Below are 19,112 nucleotides of genomic sequence, written 5' to 3'. Positions count from 1 at the left end.
AGGATAGAATAAGATGCTTATATAAGGGAAATTATTCTATCGGACTTTCTGTTTTATAAAAAACCTGGTTTTCCTATTTGAGTATCCGTGAGAAGCCTTCATAAGTATATTCTCTAAGAATCAAATCCAATAACAACCATGAATATAAAGAAGCAGCGCTCTGATTATGTCTTAGAGATTACAGTGCACAGATACACATGTATATTCATAATCCACAGCAAAACTTTTTCTTTGCTCTCACTTTTCTCAGTCTCAATAGTTTTCAGATGCATGCTCTAAAGTCTCTGTCCTATGCCACGGCAAACATCTCAAACACTTCTCTAACTTTGCCCGTGGAGTAAGCCCACTCCTAGCCCTCTCGGTCGGCTCTCCATCACTTGATCACTGTAGCTGCTCACAGCTCTGTTCATTTCTATTTTGTAACTATTATTCAGATTCAGCACAACAAATGAAATATCCCAGGACCTGAAGCAGTAGCGAGAAACATGGGTTGAGATGAGTTTGAGCACTGGGGGGAGGTTACAGACACTTGTAAGAGTCTCTATTTCAACCCACCCTCAAATATTTGTTAAGTGAATGTTTATAACAAATAAAGAGGGATTCAGAATAAGAGTTTCACTCTTTCAGAGTGCAGATTCTGGGGTCAGATGGACTTGGATTTGTAAATGGTTCTTCTACTTAATGAGACTGCGTTTCCCCTAAGGAAATAATACTGGTCCTTCCATCACAGAAATAATGTGCATGTTAAATGGAATTTTTTTAGATAAAACACTATTCCGGGGTCTGGCATACAGTATACACTTGGTAAATATTATCTATTATCATCATTGTAATTTTTACTAGGCAGTTTTCAATGCAAGTGGGATTTTCCTAAAATTTAGATAATGACCTGTCAATATCCTTTTTTTTTTTTCCCCCAGATGTGAGTAGGATTGTGATCCATATTTCCTATGACAAGATTCTTTCCTGGTGGTTTATTAAGGAAAAGGCTCTTACTCTGTGGTCTTTCTGCGGAAAACAGGCTAATCTGGAAAAGCCGTTTCACCGAACACTGGGGCATGTGTCATAATCGGATCTCAATTTTGATGCACTGATTTTTAATGGAGTATCAGCCATCTAATTCCAATTCCATTGGCAGGGTCTTGCATGCAATGATGGTTGATGAGCTCATTTCTTGACAACTATGATACACTTCTTAATGAAACAAGATACTTTATTTTCTAATGGTCTGTATGAGTTATAAAAGCAAACCCAAAGTAAATACCAGAGGGAAGCATGAGGAATTGTCCTATTAGCGCGAAACATGTCATGTGAAGCTGTTTTCATTATAAATTAGCCTTTATTTTATTCCAAAGCTGCAGGATCCTCAATAAACCCTCTCTGCCTCTAGTTCTCAAGGACAAGGGTGGGTCACTGGCTGGGGACGCCTTGACACGGTTCCCTGCCTTTCTCCACCCGGCCTCTGATTAACTGCCTGCTGCCAAATGTTATGAGGTCATCCAGTCCTGAAAAAACGAACCGGGAAAACATATTCCGTGCTCTATTTATGAGTGTAGGTATGTGTCCATCCATGTATGTACACACACTCCAAATAATTTTAAATTAAAGCATTTTTAAAATACTTAATGGAGGTTAAGCAGCATTCTTAACCTCTTTTCGAGTTATTGAATGGCATATTAAAACCAATGTGGCTCTAATGTACCTTCTAATGTGCACTGCTGCTTTAACAAATTGCCTATAAATTTTCGTTGAATTAAGCCTATTCCTTGTACATTCCTAGTAAGGTTAAGTTAATAATACATGAGGTTTCATTATATGCACCTTCCTTAATAATGCTTTTTACGAAAGTAGGGCAAGAGTCCATGTGTACTAGTCTAGGATGGTCAGTGATATTTACAATCACAGACGAAAAAGGCAGTCTGGAGTCCTTGTGCTCGTTCATTCGCCACCACTGTCCATACTGCTCCCTCCGCGGCTCGATGCTCGCACACATCGGTGTGGTGGTCCCCCCTGTAGGATATAATCTAGTTCTCTCAGATGGGTTTAAAGAAGTAGAAAGAAAGCTTCCGATTGCAGCAGTGCCTTTTAATGTGCCCATTGCCAGGCTGGCTACCGTGAAGCATCCGTTTATAATAAAGATACTTCAGGATCAAGGTTTCTTTTTTTCAATCTAAGTTTCAAGGGCAGAGACGATAAAACCCAGAAAACAAAATTCAAAGTAGTTTCTGAAGCTAGAACAATGCAGAACAGAAAAAAAAAAGAAGAAGAAAAAAAACAGAGGTCCACAAACACACTTTGACTTTTCCATAGGCTATGCATATGTGTACAGAATACCTTGTGCTGTCCAAAAAATGCATCAGGTCCTTAGGCCACTAGTGTCTTTCCTCCCTGCAAGGTAGAATGCCACATCCTCCCTATGTGTAGCTAAAGAAACACTCACAGGCTTGCACTATGCCCATGCCTAAAAAGAGGAGAAGGGCATTGAGATATTCTTCAGTGTAAGTCATTCACTAGTTCAGGAAATATACATGGACCCCCCACTATGGTGATGTGCTCCACGCCCTGGTATAGAGCACTGAACAACCTGAGAAAAGCAATGAGACTTGTAGGCTGGAGAGGAACAACCTACGTCTGGAAATGAAGTCATGGAGGTCATGGGCATTACAGATCATGGGGGCCATTAGAGTCCATCAACTTTGCTGTTTCCTTACAATGATGGAGAGCCAGTGCAGGGTACGGTGATATGATCTGACCGAAGTCTGAACACATCACTTTGCCTGCATGTTGGAGAAGGATAAAGAAGAGAAACAGGGAATTCAGGCAGCTATTGGGAAAGTCCAGGAGAAACGTGACCACGGCTTGGACCAAGATGGGTAAGTGAGGCGGGTGAGAAGTGGTCAAATCCTGGATATATGTGAAACCAACAAGATTGATTTTGATAGAAGAGACAAGAATTATGGGAAAACTCAAGGTTGACCGCAAGGATTTGATCTGAAAAGATTAAACCCAGAAAATACTAGGGTAACATTTTCAGTTAAGCTTGGTTGATTGGACAATTTTTCCCTTCTAAGTCCAAAACATTAAAAAGAAAAAAAAAAAGAACAGAAGAGGAAATTGCCACTCAGGACAGACGTCTACAAGTAAAAGCCAAGCACTTGCAGGGGGACAGGCCAACAATAAGCTAATTGACGCAGGTTTTCATAACTCTGGGAAAAAAGTGAAACTGAAGGCTTCAGAGATTTCTGAAGGCAGGTGTGACTTTCCCCAAACAGAAGGTTTTCCCTCTCACATTTTGGGAAAAGAAAATGAGTTTTCTCTTTAGAAGTTATGCCAGAGGGGGTCTGTACTCAACAGGTACAGGGAGGAAGTGCTACAGTGAACAGGGGGATTATATGAAAGGGTACCTGTGATGGTTAATTTTATGGGTCAACTTGGCTAGATTTGATGTCCAATTGTTCAGTCAAACACTGGTCTAGATGTTGCTATGAAGGTGTTTTATAGATTTTCCCAAAACATAAGAACATTAATCTACAGACAAAATGCCCCACTGAATTACCAGCGAAAGTATTTATCAAAAAAGCATCTCATCATGAAATTTTCTGACATGAGGGATATAGAAATGGTAAAGTTTCTGGAATGTAAAAAAAAAAGAGAAAGAAACAAGAATCTAGTTGGTACTGCTAGAAGATAATGGTGAAATAAATTTATTGAGTGAAAAGGATTCTATATAATGGTACAATTTCAAACCGCTATGAGTATGGAAGAAAGATAATTTCAGGTGTTCAAAATTCTAAAAAAAATCACTTTCCTCCCTGTACTCCTTTTCAGAAGCTACTGGAGCATTTGCTCTACCAAATACACAAATAAATCAAGAAAAAAGAACACATAGGACTCAGGAAACGGGATCCACCACAGGATATGTGAAGGAAATCTTCAGTACAGTTGCAAAGGTAAGACCTAGGATACAGCATGTGACAGAACTATAGATCAACAGGCTTAAATCAGAACAGGAGGGTCAGGAGTTCAGATCCTCCCATGGACTAGTATATTCAGTGGAAAAAAAATACACATATATATATGTATGTATGTGTGTATATACACACAGACATCTCCTATTGGTTCTTTTTCTCTGGAGAACCCTACCTAATACAGATGTCTCTGTTAAAACTCCTGATTATTTCTCATTTCAATTAAACAAACCACTTACTGACTGCATGCAATATACAAGGAATTACATCAATATTGTGGCTATGTAAGCTGCATAATATAATCCTTACTGTCAAGATATCAAAACTCAAAGGAAATATGACAACTGCACTAGTAAATAAAATACACGGTAACTTTAAATATGATAATTATTTTCATTAACAGTGATGGTCCCCATTCTATATCCTCCTTAAAAGAGAGGACAGTTTGCCATACACCTTTGGAGAGGAGTTTTGTGTCATCTGTACTTAGGCAAATAGCTACTAAGAAATTATCCTCCTAAAAAAACAACACTCTACCAGATAAATCCCCAAGAGAAAGGGGTCAGGAGACCATGAGAATTGAGTATGATTTTTCCAATAATTTTTAAATTTTTATTTCTATCAAAATTTACATGCAGATAGTTTTTAAAATCAAATAGAACTTAAAGACTCAGAATGTAAAGTGGCAGCCTGCTGCTTCATCCTTCTCCCAGGAACTTCCCTGCCTAGAGCAATCACCTTCAACTCCTATAGATGTTTCTTCTGGCTTTCATTTCTCGATTTCTGAATAACATGCATGTACTGTTACATCAACTCTTAAAATTTAGACTACTGTCTTTCTACTATAGAAAATGAATATTTAGCTCTTTCTACCTCCTCCTCAATAATCCCCTTAGTTGGTTAAATCATTTTTCAGAGATTATCGTATTATGACTACATAAATCTATTTCACAGTTATACCCTATAATATGCTTGATTATATTTCCTTTCTTGAAAAATCTGCCTCTGCTTAGTTTTCTAGGAATCTCTTAGATATTTCTAGGAATCAAAACTCTCCAACAGAACCCTATCCAAGCAATATATCAGTTTCTTTTTTCCACCCCTGGTCCTCCTGTTCTGATTTGAGCCCACTGGTCTCTAGTTCCGTGGCATAGCTATATTCTAGGTCAGAATGAAACACTCAATAAATTTTAACCATGTAACGACTCAAAAGCATATAACATTTGCTCTATTAATTTTTGCTGGTTTACTTACAAAGTAGGTTATATACATCATGGTTATTTGTGCAGGAAACTGACTACTTACTTTCCAAAATTAGAGATATTAATAAATAGTGGGAAAAAAGTCATCTTAGGATATAAAAAATAGTAATGGATTGCAAATTTGGAAGGATAAATCTGAAGCTGAAAGAACGCAGTACATTGCAGCTGTCAACACTCAATGATCTTCCTGTTTTCTGGGATACTTACCACCTGAAGGAGTGGTCCCTAGAAGCCATGCTTATGTTTTGTGATCCTGACACCACTGGCCACAGTGAATTGGCTCAAACATGGCCACCCCGACAAAACTGAGTCAATTAGAATCTCACTCTTGGAATTGTAACCAAGAAGCAGCTAATGTCTCTCTGTATAGCTGCAACTAGAACTGTAAGCAAACTCAGGAGACAGGGGTGGCTATATAACCCCGCAGAGAGGAAGAGAGAAGCAGAGTGCCCTTCTGCAGAAAGAGACGGAGGTGGGAATGAATGAATGAATATATACCAATGAGAGTTTTCTAGTTGCTGAGTCCTGACTGTGCTGCTCCCTATAAGGTTTTATGGGACATTCACTGATAATATAGCCTCCATTTATGTTGAAGCTTGTTCAAATTTTTTTCTGATATTTTATCTCAAAGAGAATTAACTATCCATCATTTCTTTTCTGTCTCTCTGGATTTACTTGTCACACTGACCAATGCCAAGGGAGAGGTTTGGTTCAATTCTACTAAGCTGAATTCCTTGTTATGCAAAACAAGACTTTAGTCCTACTCTTCCCTGGCAGGCAAATCACCGTTTCGAATTTGCATCACCCTCATTTTCACAGGTTCAGATAACTCAGAGCTGATTTTGCTAGACAGGACAACAATTAGTACACTGTTAAACAACCGATATTTATATTTATCATAACATCACGATGAATGTATTATAAAGGAAGTATATTGCTTTAGTTAAATCATATAAAGTCAAGGAGAAAGTTATGGACAGGGTCCATCTTTCTTCCAACTGGGAAACCTGGAAAGATGGGTACAGTAGGACTAAACAGTAGCCTATTTTATTAATTGAATGGCATTTAAAAATTATTTTAGATGTTTCTATTTGATGCCAGAACATATAGCTCATTTAGTAAAAACACTTGGTCAGCTTTTATTCAGAAAATCAGTTCATCATCTGAATATTTGGCACTGTGTGGATGACCAACTCAAGTTTCTCTTTCTCTAGAATATAAAATGTATTCTTGCTTTTCTTATTTTTTTTTCAGTTGTTAAAAGGGGATTTACTTCAAGTTGAGAAATTAAATAAAAGTCTCAGTTATGAAATGTCTGATTGGCTGGCATTCATCTAAAGGGTCACTCTCAAATACAGCAACACAAATATGCCACATAATCTTAAATAAACTAGTTACATCTCATTAGATAATGATATAAATGCAACAAAGGTGTTGGAGATTAATTTTTTAGAAGTCCTGACAGAGAAGCAAAGAGGAATCACCTGATACGGGATAAAAAGAAAACCTTCGTGTACTGAAAATGTAACACATTTCTCTCTTACCTGGTTGACACTGATTACACCTTCTTCCTCGACGACGCGGCAAACATAGGCACTGGCCACTGATTGGGTCACAAATGGTCCCAGGTAACGTCCCCCAGGGGTCACACTCACACATCTGGCAGCCTTGAGAATTGCCAACGGTCAGATGATACCTGTGAGGCTCACACTGATCACAGCGAAGACCTGTTACTCCTAATTTGCAGAGACACTGTCCTGTTGATTTGTCACACAGCAGAGAGCCATTTACTGTCCCAGTCCTATCACAGTTACAAGGCAGACAGAGGAAAGAATTGTTTCGCTGTAGGTAGAAGTATCCCTCCAAACATTCACTGCATCGTCTCCCTCCAACATTGGGATTACAGATGCACTGTCCTGTCCGAGCATCACAGATGGTCCCAGACCGGGACCCAGCTACGTTGCAGTCACAGGCCTTACAACCGGTGGTGTCCAGTCCATAAAAGTGTTCTCTGCAGGTATCACACTGGAGTCCTTTGACTTCTTGTTTGCACTCACACTGCCCAGAAAGAGGATTGCAGAGTTTGTTCACTGAGCCGTGGAGGTTACACTGGCAGGGCTCACAGCCATCGTCATTAACACTTTGGAGAAATTTAAATCCAAAATCGCAATGATCACATCTAAGCCCTAAAGAGAAAAATGTGTTTAGAAAGGTAAAGATGTGAAAACAACCGCATTCAAGCTTTCAAGATAGCTGCAGTGCAAACAATGCTACTGTCCACATTTAATACAGACACAACAAAATGGTGAGTGTTTTTTTCACAAGTAATGCCAAAGAGGGCTGATCATATACTCAAAATACAATGGCAATACTTAACTTGCACTCACGTACCACTTTATTTTTGCGATGTGCTCTCTACAGTTTTATTCATTACTTAATGCAAGGAGAAATGCTTAATGCAAATACTGCTTCTGTTGCACACACTGGAACTCTTTTCCTCTTTAACAAATATCAGAACTATTATTTTTAAATTATTTAACTATATTAAAACCATTATTCTTAGTTATTTCATAGTAACAAAGTATGTTCATTTAAAAGTTGAGAGTGAAATACATTTTCAAAGCCATCGGAAGAACTGCATATTACCACATAAGTTATTTTCCTAGAAATCAGCATCCTCCCAAAATGTTTAATGAATGTTAAGCTATAATATTTTTGTGAGAACAGTACACATACTCACTTCTGAATCTCACACAATTAAATAATTAATATAAATAAAAGTTATCCAGAGCAACTGTATCTCAATGCTTTTATACACTCCTATATTTTATCATTTTCAATTAATATAAATTATGCTCTCCTCGGCTCATAAAGCAATCACATCGCTTGTCATATTGTGTGATTCAGAGCATACCTCTTTAAACACTAAGTAAATTCTGCTGTTTACATGACTCCTACTTAAAGGAGTACAAACATATATACATTTTACCTACAGAGAAAAATGTTTTATCACCTACACTTAAATCTGACAACTTTCTTTTGTTTCAAAAAAGTGTTACAAGGGAAAGGAATAAAAAAAATTGAATAGTAAATGTTGAGAGGCAAAATACTTTCTTTAGCTAGTCTTCACATATCCATGAATTTAAATAAGTGACTATGTGAGGTTGAATCCATTGAAAAATTTATTTCAAGCTATAATAGCATTAAAAAAATTAGTCATGAAATAACAGTCAAAAACACACTCAGGAAACCATAGGCAGAAAAGCATTTCCTAAACTGGAAGGAACGCATAATATATATGTATATATATGGATAAAAATTCAAGAACTCCAATGGAAGGCAAGTTCTTTAACAGTGATGAATGACTCACCTAAGGCATATCATTTAATTTCAATAAGGAAAATAAAAAAGGACCACTATTGCTGCAAATTTTAAAAATAACTGTATTGTTAACAAGAATTATGACTCATTTTGAACTATTAAAATTGGTCTACATGGATTCACATCATATCAGTTTTAAAAATATGCGCAGTGCTTATTTGAATATGCCATACATATTCCTGACAGGTAATCTATTCCTAACCGTACTCAGGAAGGCCTACAGGGCATCCCATTCGGTGTTAAAAAGTACAGGCGAGTTAGCACACTTGGCATTTAATTCACATTCTTCTCCCTTTTTATTCTAGATGAATGACCTACTTTAATAAAATTATTGGTGCTAATGTATTTTACTGGTGATAGAATCATTAGTAAGCTTTAACAGTTTTGTTAAATCGAACAGTTTGCTTTCTGAAGCACATACAACATATACGTGCATTTTCTGTTGTTTTTTTAATCATATGAACAAGGTAAAATTGAATAAGGTTACTTGCTAGTCCCATTAGGAAAAGAAATACATATCAAGTTTACATTTCTATTAAAAAATACTGTATGTGCAGAAATAATTCTAGAGATAGTAATATCAAACTGATGATTTCATCTTCAAAAAGTATGTATTTATATTTTCCCGCAGAAAACTACCTGGTCAACCAGTAACACAGGTAAATGGCAGGGAGGCCATAACAAATTTTAAGTAAATAGTAAAGTTTGATTCTTTGATCCTTCCTTAAGCTCTGGAATCTAACTACCACAGGAAAGATTTTATTGATACAGAGCTGTAACCATTTGATTGTCCCTAAAGCCCTTTCTTTAAATTTTGTTTTCACAGCTTGAATTTAAAGGATGTTTTATATCAAAGAACAAAGGATGCTCTATGGACTGAACTTGGAGGACTTCATTCAATATCACAGATAAACTTATACAAAAGTGTGCTTCTCTTTATGTTAGTTGTTCTTTTCTTTTTGTCCCTGAAAAGTTAGCTTTTGTATGCTTAAAATGCATCAGGGCAAGTTTTGGTAAAGATTTTGATTTAATCTTCTTTAAACCAGAGAAATCTTGTGTAATACCATAAATTGCATAATACTATAAATCTTGTGTAATACCATCAATATGTGCAAGCCCATATTCTTTTCTATTAAATTAAATGAAATGCTTGTCTAGCTGAATTGTACAAAATGATGCATGAATACCAACATATATAAAAGATAAAGAATTAGCTTTAGTGTTATATCACAGAAATGAAAATGTTACTCCAAATGATATGTTCGTATGTTTGTGTATATGCACGTTTGCGGGCACGTGTGTGTGTGTGTGTCTGCCAGGCATGTTTTTATTATTATAAGGTTCAGGTCAGTGTTAGAAAAACCATGGAAGACTTGGTGTCTTGAATGACAATAGAAAGGCAAAGGTCTTTTTTAAACTTTCTATGTGAACCAAGACGTGTTCAGTTACAAGGTTCACTTTATCTGGAAACTTTCCTCTCATAATATTCTCATATATCAACATTTCAAAGTGCATTACGTACATAGTGCATTTCGGGCACTTGATAAATTTTGTCCTTACATGGCTGTGGTTTCCCTCAAAAATGTTGGATGTAATAAATTGCTATAATCAAATCTAATTTCTGAAAAATACCTGTGGGAGTAACAAACAAAAAAAGCACGTCTTGTATAAAAAAATGATAAATAACACCAAAGGTAGCTGTTTATTATAATCAGCTTGGCGCTGAATTACAAAATTAAAATTATGTGGCCCTTTATAACTAACCCTAGCAATATACATGATCTGTGGAATTATGTTGACTTATTTTGCATTTCATAGGAACAGTTCAAAGAAATATAATAGAAAAAAATGGAAAGATTTATCACAAAGGACCCTGCAGCACAGAATATTTCGGAAAAAAATCCATTTATTTTGGTCTATTAAGAAAACTAGCATGGAAATGATTTGCTTAGAACTCATTAAGTGTAAAGCATTTTGAAAAAGTGCTAATTTTCTAAAAGAAACATCTATGCAGTAAGTAAATTATATTTTTCTATGACTTATTAGTATGGGACCATGTGAACTAATGCATCTACAGAATAAAGAAACTTCTAAAGGGTTGATTAAACTAAGCTTCAAGCTGTAGTTTGAGAGAATTATTAATTTAGTCATTTTTAGACAGTTAATTTCATCCAAAATTTTTTTTCCCAGCCTGCCTTGAGCAAGGAAATTTGCTTTACTCTTCAGAGAAGAAATCAAATAGAGGATTTTATTCCAGATGGTAATAGAGATGTGACTGCAAACTTTTGCATTACACATACCAATAACATTTGCTTTGCACTTGCACTGGCCTGAATTTGGGTGACAGGTAATATCTCCATCCACTGTCCCAGAGGCATTACAGTTGCACGGAATGCAGCCATCAGGATCCCACTCTTGTAGGTTGTAGAATCCGTTCTGGCACTGATTGCACTGTCTGCCAGACACATGTCTCTTACAATTACACTGGCCTCCGATCTAGAGAAGATACAACATTTTGTAGGGTGATGAACGTTTCTATTTTTAGATAATTTGCTCATTAGGTACAAGACAGAGAGGGCAGGGAGGGAAAACACTTTAAATGTGAAACAGACAAGAAGGTAATAAGGTATTTCCCCTCCTGACACAGAAACATGGGAGAGCTTCAGCAGGGTGAATATATAGAGCTGAATGGAAATAAACCCCATAGAAGTCAGTAGTGTATGACTAAAAGGGAAGTGGAATTAAGCCTTAAGCACCATATAAAGAAATCAAAATACAGTCATGGGGAGACTGAAAATAGAAAAGGGCCAGCCGTTAATTTAGTCTTTAATCTCCACCTCTCTGTTTCATTCCTCTCATTTACTCCTTGATCCAAACTTGTTCTGCGCATGCCCAGTGCTTCAACTGAGGAAGAATCTTTCTATAATAATATCACTCCACCAAGGTTTTAACAACGTTTAAAATAAAGTTCTTAACAGTATCCATTTATGCCTCCTGATAATGACCCTAATAACATTTTTTTACACAACTCTACTCTTAGGAATATTTCAGCATATTTATGGTTCATTTATATTATGAATTAATCACATCAAGTATATTTAACTGACTTACATTGTGGTAAAAAATGCAAAAAAGTTACTTGTTTTAGAGCATTGTCAACTAAAATAACAGCTGAACAAAGGAGAATTTTTCCTCTTCAAGCTGCTGTTTGAGAATGAAAATACACAGACTATATAATGCTTATCTACTCTGTGCATAGATAATGCTATGTTGGTTAAAGAAACAGCTAAAACCTTTCACTAGGGAATATATACATATAACACATGAAATAAATCTGAGAAATTCAATAATAACTTCGGACTTTCACAAGAGATGTGAATACAGACATCAGATCTCTCATAAAGTCACTGGCCTGTCTCCCCATGATTTCCTTACACTCAGACTGAATCCAGCATGCCACGTTTGGAGGCAAGGTTATCACAAAGGGAAGTTACCTACCTGTGGAAAGACACTGTTTGATTTACCTTTAATCTCAGGGATATCCAAAAATATCACATGAGGTTGGGATTCAGTTACAAAGAGGTAGAGAAGGGTTTTTTAATTAAATAGTTGTTAAAAATCTATCACTGCCTCATTTTTCCTCATCTGGAAAATAGGAACTCACTGGAATCATTATTTAAGGGTAAGATAATGAGACAAAAGGTCTAGTCCTCTGAAAAATAAAGGTTTATACACGCACGAGGGAGTTGTAGACAATAACACACGTCAATATCAAAGACACATACTGGTCAGAAAGATATGCAAGGACTGTGACTTGCCCCACAGTGTCTGGCTTTGTTTCACACCCACACTCTTACCCCGCCCCGTGGAAACCAGATTATGACTCAAAACAGGTATTTGATTTGGTCTGCAAAAATAAATGGCATTTATTGACGGGTATAAGTTACTTACAGCCATGAAAATCGAAGAGACCTCTGATTACACACATATAACACTTCAAGTCCATTACCATTTAATGAATCCCCTATTTTTTGGCTCTTGTTTCACATATATTAGTCTTGTTCTCCAGATGGCAAGCACCTTCAGGAATTGGACATACTTTATATTTCTCTCAAAGAATAACCTTGCGTACACCCCACATGTAAAGAGGACTCTTTCAAATATCTAGAGCAAGAAAGAGTGAAAAGGCTAAAGAGAAATAAAGGTGTATTCTGTGCTAAAACTTTATCTTCTATTTATTTTGTTATATTCTTATTCAGATGTAAGGCATGTATCACCTGGAGCTTCCCTTCCTCTTGAAATCTAGATAAGATTGCCTGGAACCCTCATTCCACTCCTGTTGGAAGGACAAAAGTTCTCCTTCAGCTTTTAAAACTTCTATGTGTACTGATATTCTCACGGCCACCCTGACCCTAAATTTCTGCTTCTTCCATTCGGGAATCTTCCTGCCACCTGAGAGCTCTGCCCTGTATCATTCGAGGCACGAAACTTGAAATTTCAGAAGAGGAGCTCTCATTTTTTAAAAAGGAATACACTTTACTAAAGATTTGGGGTGAAAGAAGAGTGAGAACTTTACTTTGCAGTTTATAATATCTATTTAGTTTCCCTACAACTAGACATCGCCAAAGGCTTCTGCACCCCAGTTAGTCACCATTTAACTGTCCTGTCTCTCCCTACTCCTCCCTAATGTGTGTCTACTTTTCCTCTTTACACCTAACTCTTAGTCATCTTTTACATAGATCTAAAAAGTGTTCATTACTGCCTTGATTTGTGCAACACTTTGGTCTTATGGGGTATTTTTTTCAATAAAATGAAATCTCTCCATATGGGAAACTCAGCTGCAAATAAGATAACACAACTTTACTCTTATTTCATTAACCTAAATGTTTGCATAACGCATATAGCCTGTAATTTCTCTATATTAGCCATACCTTAAAATGTGGTTTAAAAGTAAATGATAAAAGGCTTTATAGTTTATAAATGAGTTCATTGTAATCAGTTTCTCAAAACTCACCTGAAAACACATGTTCACTTCTGTACAACTCACTGTAGATTCTCTCCCTTTTATGTGAGGGAATATAAATCTATTCACACTCTAAGACCAATTCTTGTCCACCAAGAAGTAGAGAGAAGAGTGTGACTCCCTCCCTTTAAAGAATACACTTCCAAAAAGTCAGATACAACACTTTTCTGTTTCCACGCTATTTGATAGAACACTTCTAACCCTAACCCTCGGTTGACTTATTTGATTTTATCTGGCCAGTAGTAAGTCAGCAAATATGATGCAAGCAGAAGTTTGAAATGCTTGCAAACTTGGAGTTGATTCTCTCTAGCTGGGCTTGGAACCCTGAGACCACCTTGTAAAACAGGCTCAAGCTATCCTGTTGGAGGATTTGAGGACATGTGGAAGAGAAGTAGAAGCCCCAGCTAATAGCCTCTCCTATCACCCCAGTTAACCTTCTGCTTGACAACCACTAGGCACGTGAGTGAGGCCTTCCTGGATCATCTGACTGCCAGCTGACAAGCTAGCTAACCACATAAATGAAAGAGCTCAGGCACGATCAGCGAAGCCAGCCCAGACCACCGCTGAGCCAAACCATAGAATTCTAAACCAAGTAAATGGTTTTCGTGGTTTTAAGCCACATTTTAGAGGTGAAAGTTAACAGAAACAATACCACTGACCAGAACTTAAATTGCGTTTCTATACATAACTGCCAGGGAGGCTGAGAAATACAGTTTATGCTCTATGATCGCATGGCCAAATAATATTGAAATTTCTATTAGTAATGTAGAAGGAAAACAAATAATGAGGTACAGTTACTGTTTCTAACAACAAACAAACATGTTCATACTTTAAGCCAGAGACATTTTCTAGCTCTTTAAGGCTTAAAACACAATCTTGGTTTTGTAAGTTTTGGTCTTGCCTGCTTTCAGCCACGTGAACAATGAGGGAAAAGGGATGCCCCTGTGAGCTCTAGTTAGAAACTCGAAAATAATTTTGATTAGCCTGGCTTGGGTCATTTCTTTTCTTTTTCTAGTTTCTTAAGGAGAAAGGTTTTTCTTTGAATTTTTTTCTTTTCTAATATAGACAATTTAGTGCTTTTAATATCTTACTAAGGACTGCTATACCAGCATCCCACAGTTTTGATATGTTGTGTTTTCATTTTCATTCAGTTCAGAATACTTTCTAATTTCCCTTTCATTTCCTATTTGACCCTTAGGTTATTTAGCTGTGTGTCATTTAGTTTCCAAATATTTAGGGATATTCCAGAGATTACTCTGTTATTGATTTCCAATTTTATTTAATGATTATGGTCAGATAACATACTCTACATGACTTGAATTCTTTTAAATTTATTGAGGCTTGTTTTATGGTCCAGAATTTGATTCATTTTGATAAATGCTTTGTGTAGACTAGAAAAATATGTGTATTCTGCTGCTGCTGAGTGCTCTGTAAACATCAATTAAGTCAAGTTGGCTGACAGTGCTGTTTTAACCTCTATACTTATGATTTTGTCAATTCGTTCTATTAATTACTGAGAAAGGGGTATTGAAATTTTTGCCTACAACCTCGGATTTTTGTATTTCTCCTTTCATTTCTATCAGTTTTTGACTTGTATAGCTGCACAGACTCTGTGGTTTGGTACATAAATGTTAAGAATTTACGTACCAAACCCTTTTGATGAATTGACCTGTTTTGCAATGTGACCATCTTTACCCCGGGAAACACTTTTACTTTAAAATCTATATTTTCTGATATTAATAAAGTGACCCCAGCTTTCTTAGGATTAGTAATTGCATAGTATATCTTTAATCATCCTTTATTTTTAACCTATGTGTGTCTTATATTTGAAATGTATTTCCTGTAGGCAGCATATAATCCTTTGGCAGGGTCTTACTTTTTTTTAATCCAATCTTCCAATCTCTGACTTTTAAATGGAGTATCTAGAACCTTTAAATTTAATGTGATTACTGACATGGTTAGTTTTAAATCCATCATCCTGCTATTTTCCTTATATTTGTTTCAACTGTTTGTGTTCCTCATTTCTGCCTGCTTTTCTTTATTTTAAATTTTCTAGATTCCATTTTATCTTACTTTCAGTTTATTAGCTACAGCACATTGTTTTATTATTTTTAGTGGTCTCTTTGAAGTCTATGGTGTATATCTTTATCACAGTCTACCTTGAAGTGATTACCTTTAGTAATAAGAACCTTATAAGATATTATAGTTATAGAACCTTATAAGATATTATAGTTATAGAACCTTATAAGATATTATAGTTCATTTTCTCTCTTCTAACATTGTGCTATTGTTGTCATACATTTTTTTTTTTTTTTTTTTTTTTTTTTGCGGTACGCAGGCCTCTCACTGCTGTGGCCTCTCCCATTGTGGAGCACAGGCTCCGGACACGCAGGCCCAGCAGCCATGGCTCACGGGCCCAGCCGCTCTGCGGCATGTGGGATCTTCCCAGACCGGGGCACGAACCCGTGTCCTCTGCATCGGCAGGCGGACTCTCAACCACTGCGCCACCAGGGAAGCTCCTGTCATACATTTTAATTGTAAATGTATTATAAACATTTTAATACAGCATTATTGCTTTTGTTTAAACTGCCAATTATTTTTAAAGAGAAGTAAATAATCAGATAAATCTTATATAATTACCCATGTAGCTACTCTCTCTGGAGCTCTTCAGTTCTTTGTGTAAATTCATGTTTACATCTGGTATCATTATACTTCTGGTTGAAGGATTTCTTTTTAACATTTCTTATACTGCATGCAGGTCTGCTTGTGATGAATTCTTTCATTTTTATATACTGTAAAAAATTTCTACTTTCCCTTTATCTCAGAGAGATATTTTTGCTAGGTATAGAATTCTATGTACACCGTTTTTTTTATTTCTGTGTTTTAAGTATGTTGCTTCATCGTCTTTTTTGCTTGCGTTATTTTTAATAGGAAACTCTTATCATCTTAATGGTTTTTCCTCTGTATATAATTTATCTATTTCCTCTGGCTGCTTTAATATTTTATCTTTATCATTAAAGAGAAAATTATCACTAGTTTGAAGCAATTCAATTATGATGTGCTTTCTGCAGTTTTCTTCATGTTTCTTCTTCTTGGCTTTTCTTGAGTTTCTTGGGTTGGTGGTTTTTTTGGTTTTCATTATACAGTATTTAGAATTTTTCAGTTATTATTTCTTCAAATTTTTTTCTGTCTCTATTTTCACTCTTCCTCTTCTTTGGGCACTCCAGTTATACATATATCACAACTCCTGAAGTAGTCCCACAGCTCACTGATGTTGTTTCAATTTTTCTAAATTATCTTTTCTCTATATGTTTAATTTTAGATGGTTTATCTTGTTATGACTTCAAGCTCATTACTCTTTTCTCCAATGTATAAGTACCACTAATCCCACCCAATTTATTTTCATTTTACACATTGCAGCTTTCCTCTCTAGATTTTTGATTTGTATCCTATTTGTACCTTGTATGTCTCTATGCAACTTTTTGAACACCTGGAACATAGTTAAAATATCTGTTTTAAGGTACCTGCCTGGTAATTCTAACATCTGTTTTAGTTCTGGGTCACTTGTGATTAATTGATTTTTGTCCTCATTATAGGTTTTATTTTCCTGCTTCTTTGCATGCCTGGTAATTTTTTTTTTTTAATTGGGTGCTAGACTTTGTGGACTTTCTCTTTTTGGGTGCTAGATATTTTAGTGTTCCTATAAATATTCCTGAGCTTTGTCCTGGGATGCAGTTAAGTTACTTGGAAACAGTTCCTTTGGGTCTTGCTCTTAAGATTTATTAGGTGGTCCTGGAGCAGTGATTAGTCTAGGACTATTCTCTACTCGAGGCAAGATACTTCTGTGTACTCTATCGGATATCCTGTGACTCATGAGGTTTTTCTAATTCAGCTAGTGGAAACAGGCACTATTCACAGCCTTGCGTGAGTGCTTAGCACGATTACATTTAATTCTTTCAGGTTGTTCTTTCCCCAGCCTCACACACATGCAATAATTGATAGTCAGCTGAGTACTTAAGAAAGATACTCTATAGAGCTCTGGGATTATCTCTCTGTGCTGCTCTCTCTGCAAACTCTAGCCACTTTGGACTCCCCACACTGTCAGCTCCACCTCTTCAACTCAGAGAATCCCCTCCCACTCTGGAAGCTCTACCTCCCACTCTGTTCTTTGGCCTGGAAATTCTCTCAAAAGCCAGAAGATTAAGCATGTGCCTATTTCCTCTTTTCCTGATATTTTACTAAAATAGGAATTTTAAAAATTGTAATCCATAATTTTAATGATTAATTTTAAAAATTATAATCCATAATTTTAATGATTAGACAGAGCAATAGAGAACAAATAAATTTTCCCAAAAAGTTTCAAAGACAGAGAATGGAAGGAAGAAATATAAATGAATATTGACAATACTCTCAACTAGTAAGAAGCTACAATATGGGTGTCAGGTGAGTTTATTTCTAAAACAAGAAAACTGATTTTTCCTACAGAAAGGAAAACCTTAGCCTTAAGGCTCTGAAAGCCTTAAGGTTTACAAGTGATAAAACACTGAAAAAAGCAGGATAAGTTCTGAACTCGGAACAATGGCTCTCACCTGGGGGTGATTTTGTTCCCCAGAGGACTTTTAGCAGTGGCTGGGGACTTTCTGGTTGTCACAATTGGGAGAGGGGTTCTACTACCCTCTGGTGGGTTGAGGCCAGGGCTGCTGCTAAACATCCTACAATATACAGAACAGTTCCCCACAACAAAGAATTCTCCAGCCACAAATACCAATCATGCTGTGGTTGAGAATCCTGAATTAGAGGAGTTCTGCAAAACAAGTATTTAGAGTTCCAATTCCCTTTTTAATCCTACACAGCCAGGTACACTCCTATTCCGTGGTGATATTGGTCTTATTGCCAAGAAAAATTAAGATAACCAGCTCCATTATATTAGACCATCAGCAGTGGGTGAACAGATAGGACAGAAATTGGAGGATTAAGTGAGAGTGTATGTACACCCTCACCCCTTGCCACCATTCCACTTCTCTTACACTGCTTCTAGAAAGCCAGGAGCCAGACTTACTTTCCATTTAGGACCAAGAAAAAAAAAAAAAAGGAGAAGAAATAATAATCTATAAGGGAAAGAAGGAATGCAGAAAAGAGAAATATAAGAAGTCATCAACCATAACAAATAAAACACTGCTATAACTATTATCCCCAGAAAGTTATGGTAAAAGTTGCATTCATTTAAAAACATAGAATGGGACTTCCCTGGTGGCGCAGTGGTTAAGAATCTGCCTGCCAATGCAGGGGACACAGGTTTGATCCCTGGTCCTGGAAGATCCCACAGGCCATGGAGCAACTAAGCCCGTGCACCACAACTACAGAGCCTGTGCTCTAGAGCTCACGAGCCACAACTACTGAGGCCGCGTGCCACAACTACTGAAGCCCATGCGCCTAGAGCCTGTGCTCCACAACAAGAGAAGCCACCGCAATAAGAAG

The 19,112-nt window shown here is 36.6% G+C and overlaps 1 protein-coding gene across 1 annotated transcript in view; it reads right to left on the bottom strand.

Moving 5' to 3' along the window:
- The window catches only part of USH2A (usherin), a 779,248-nt gene that overhangs the window by 615,640 nt on the left and 144,496 nt on the right, over positions 1-19,112 (bottom strand). The window contains exons 11-12 of the mRNA XM_060022310.1: positions 10,912-11,107; positions 6,775-7,416 (exon numbers count right to left, since the gene is read on the bottom strand). Of these exons, the coding sequence (XP_059878293.1) occupies positions 6,775-7,416; positions 10,912-11,107 (838 nt within the window). The remainder of the gene's footprint in view (positions 1-6,774; positions 7,417-10,911; positions 11,108-19,112) is intronic.

Source organism: Delphinus delphis, chromosome 1 (assembly GCF_949987515.2).
Source record: "Delphinus delphis chromosome 1, mDelDel1.2, whole genome shotgun sequence".
NCBI classification, from domain to species: domain Eukaryota; kingdom Metazoa; phylum Chordata; class Mammalia; order Artiodactyla; family Delphinidae; genus Delphinus; species Delphinus delphis.
Note: the sequence above shows the minus strand (reverse complement) of the source record. Positions and strands in the feature narration are given on the sequence as shown.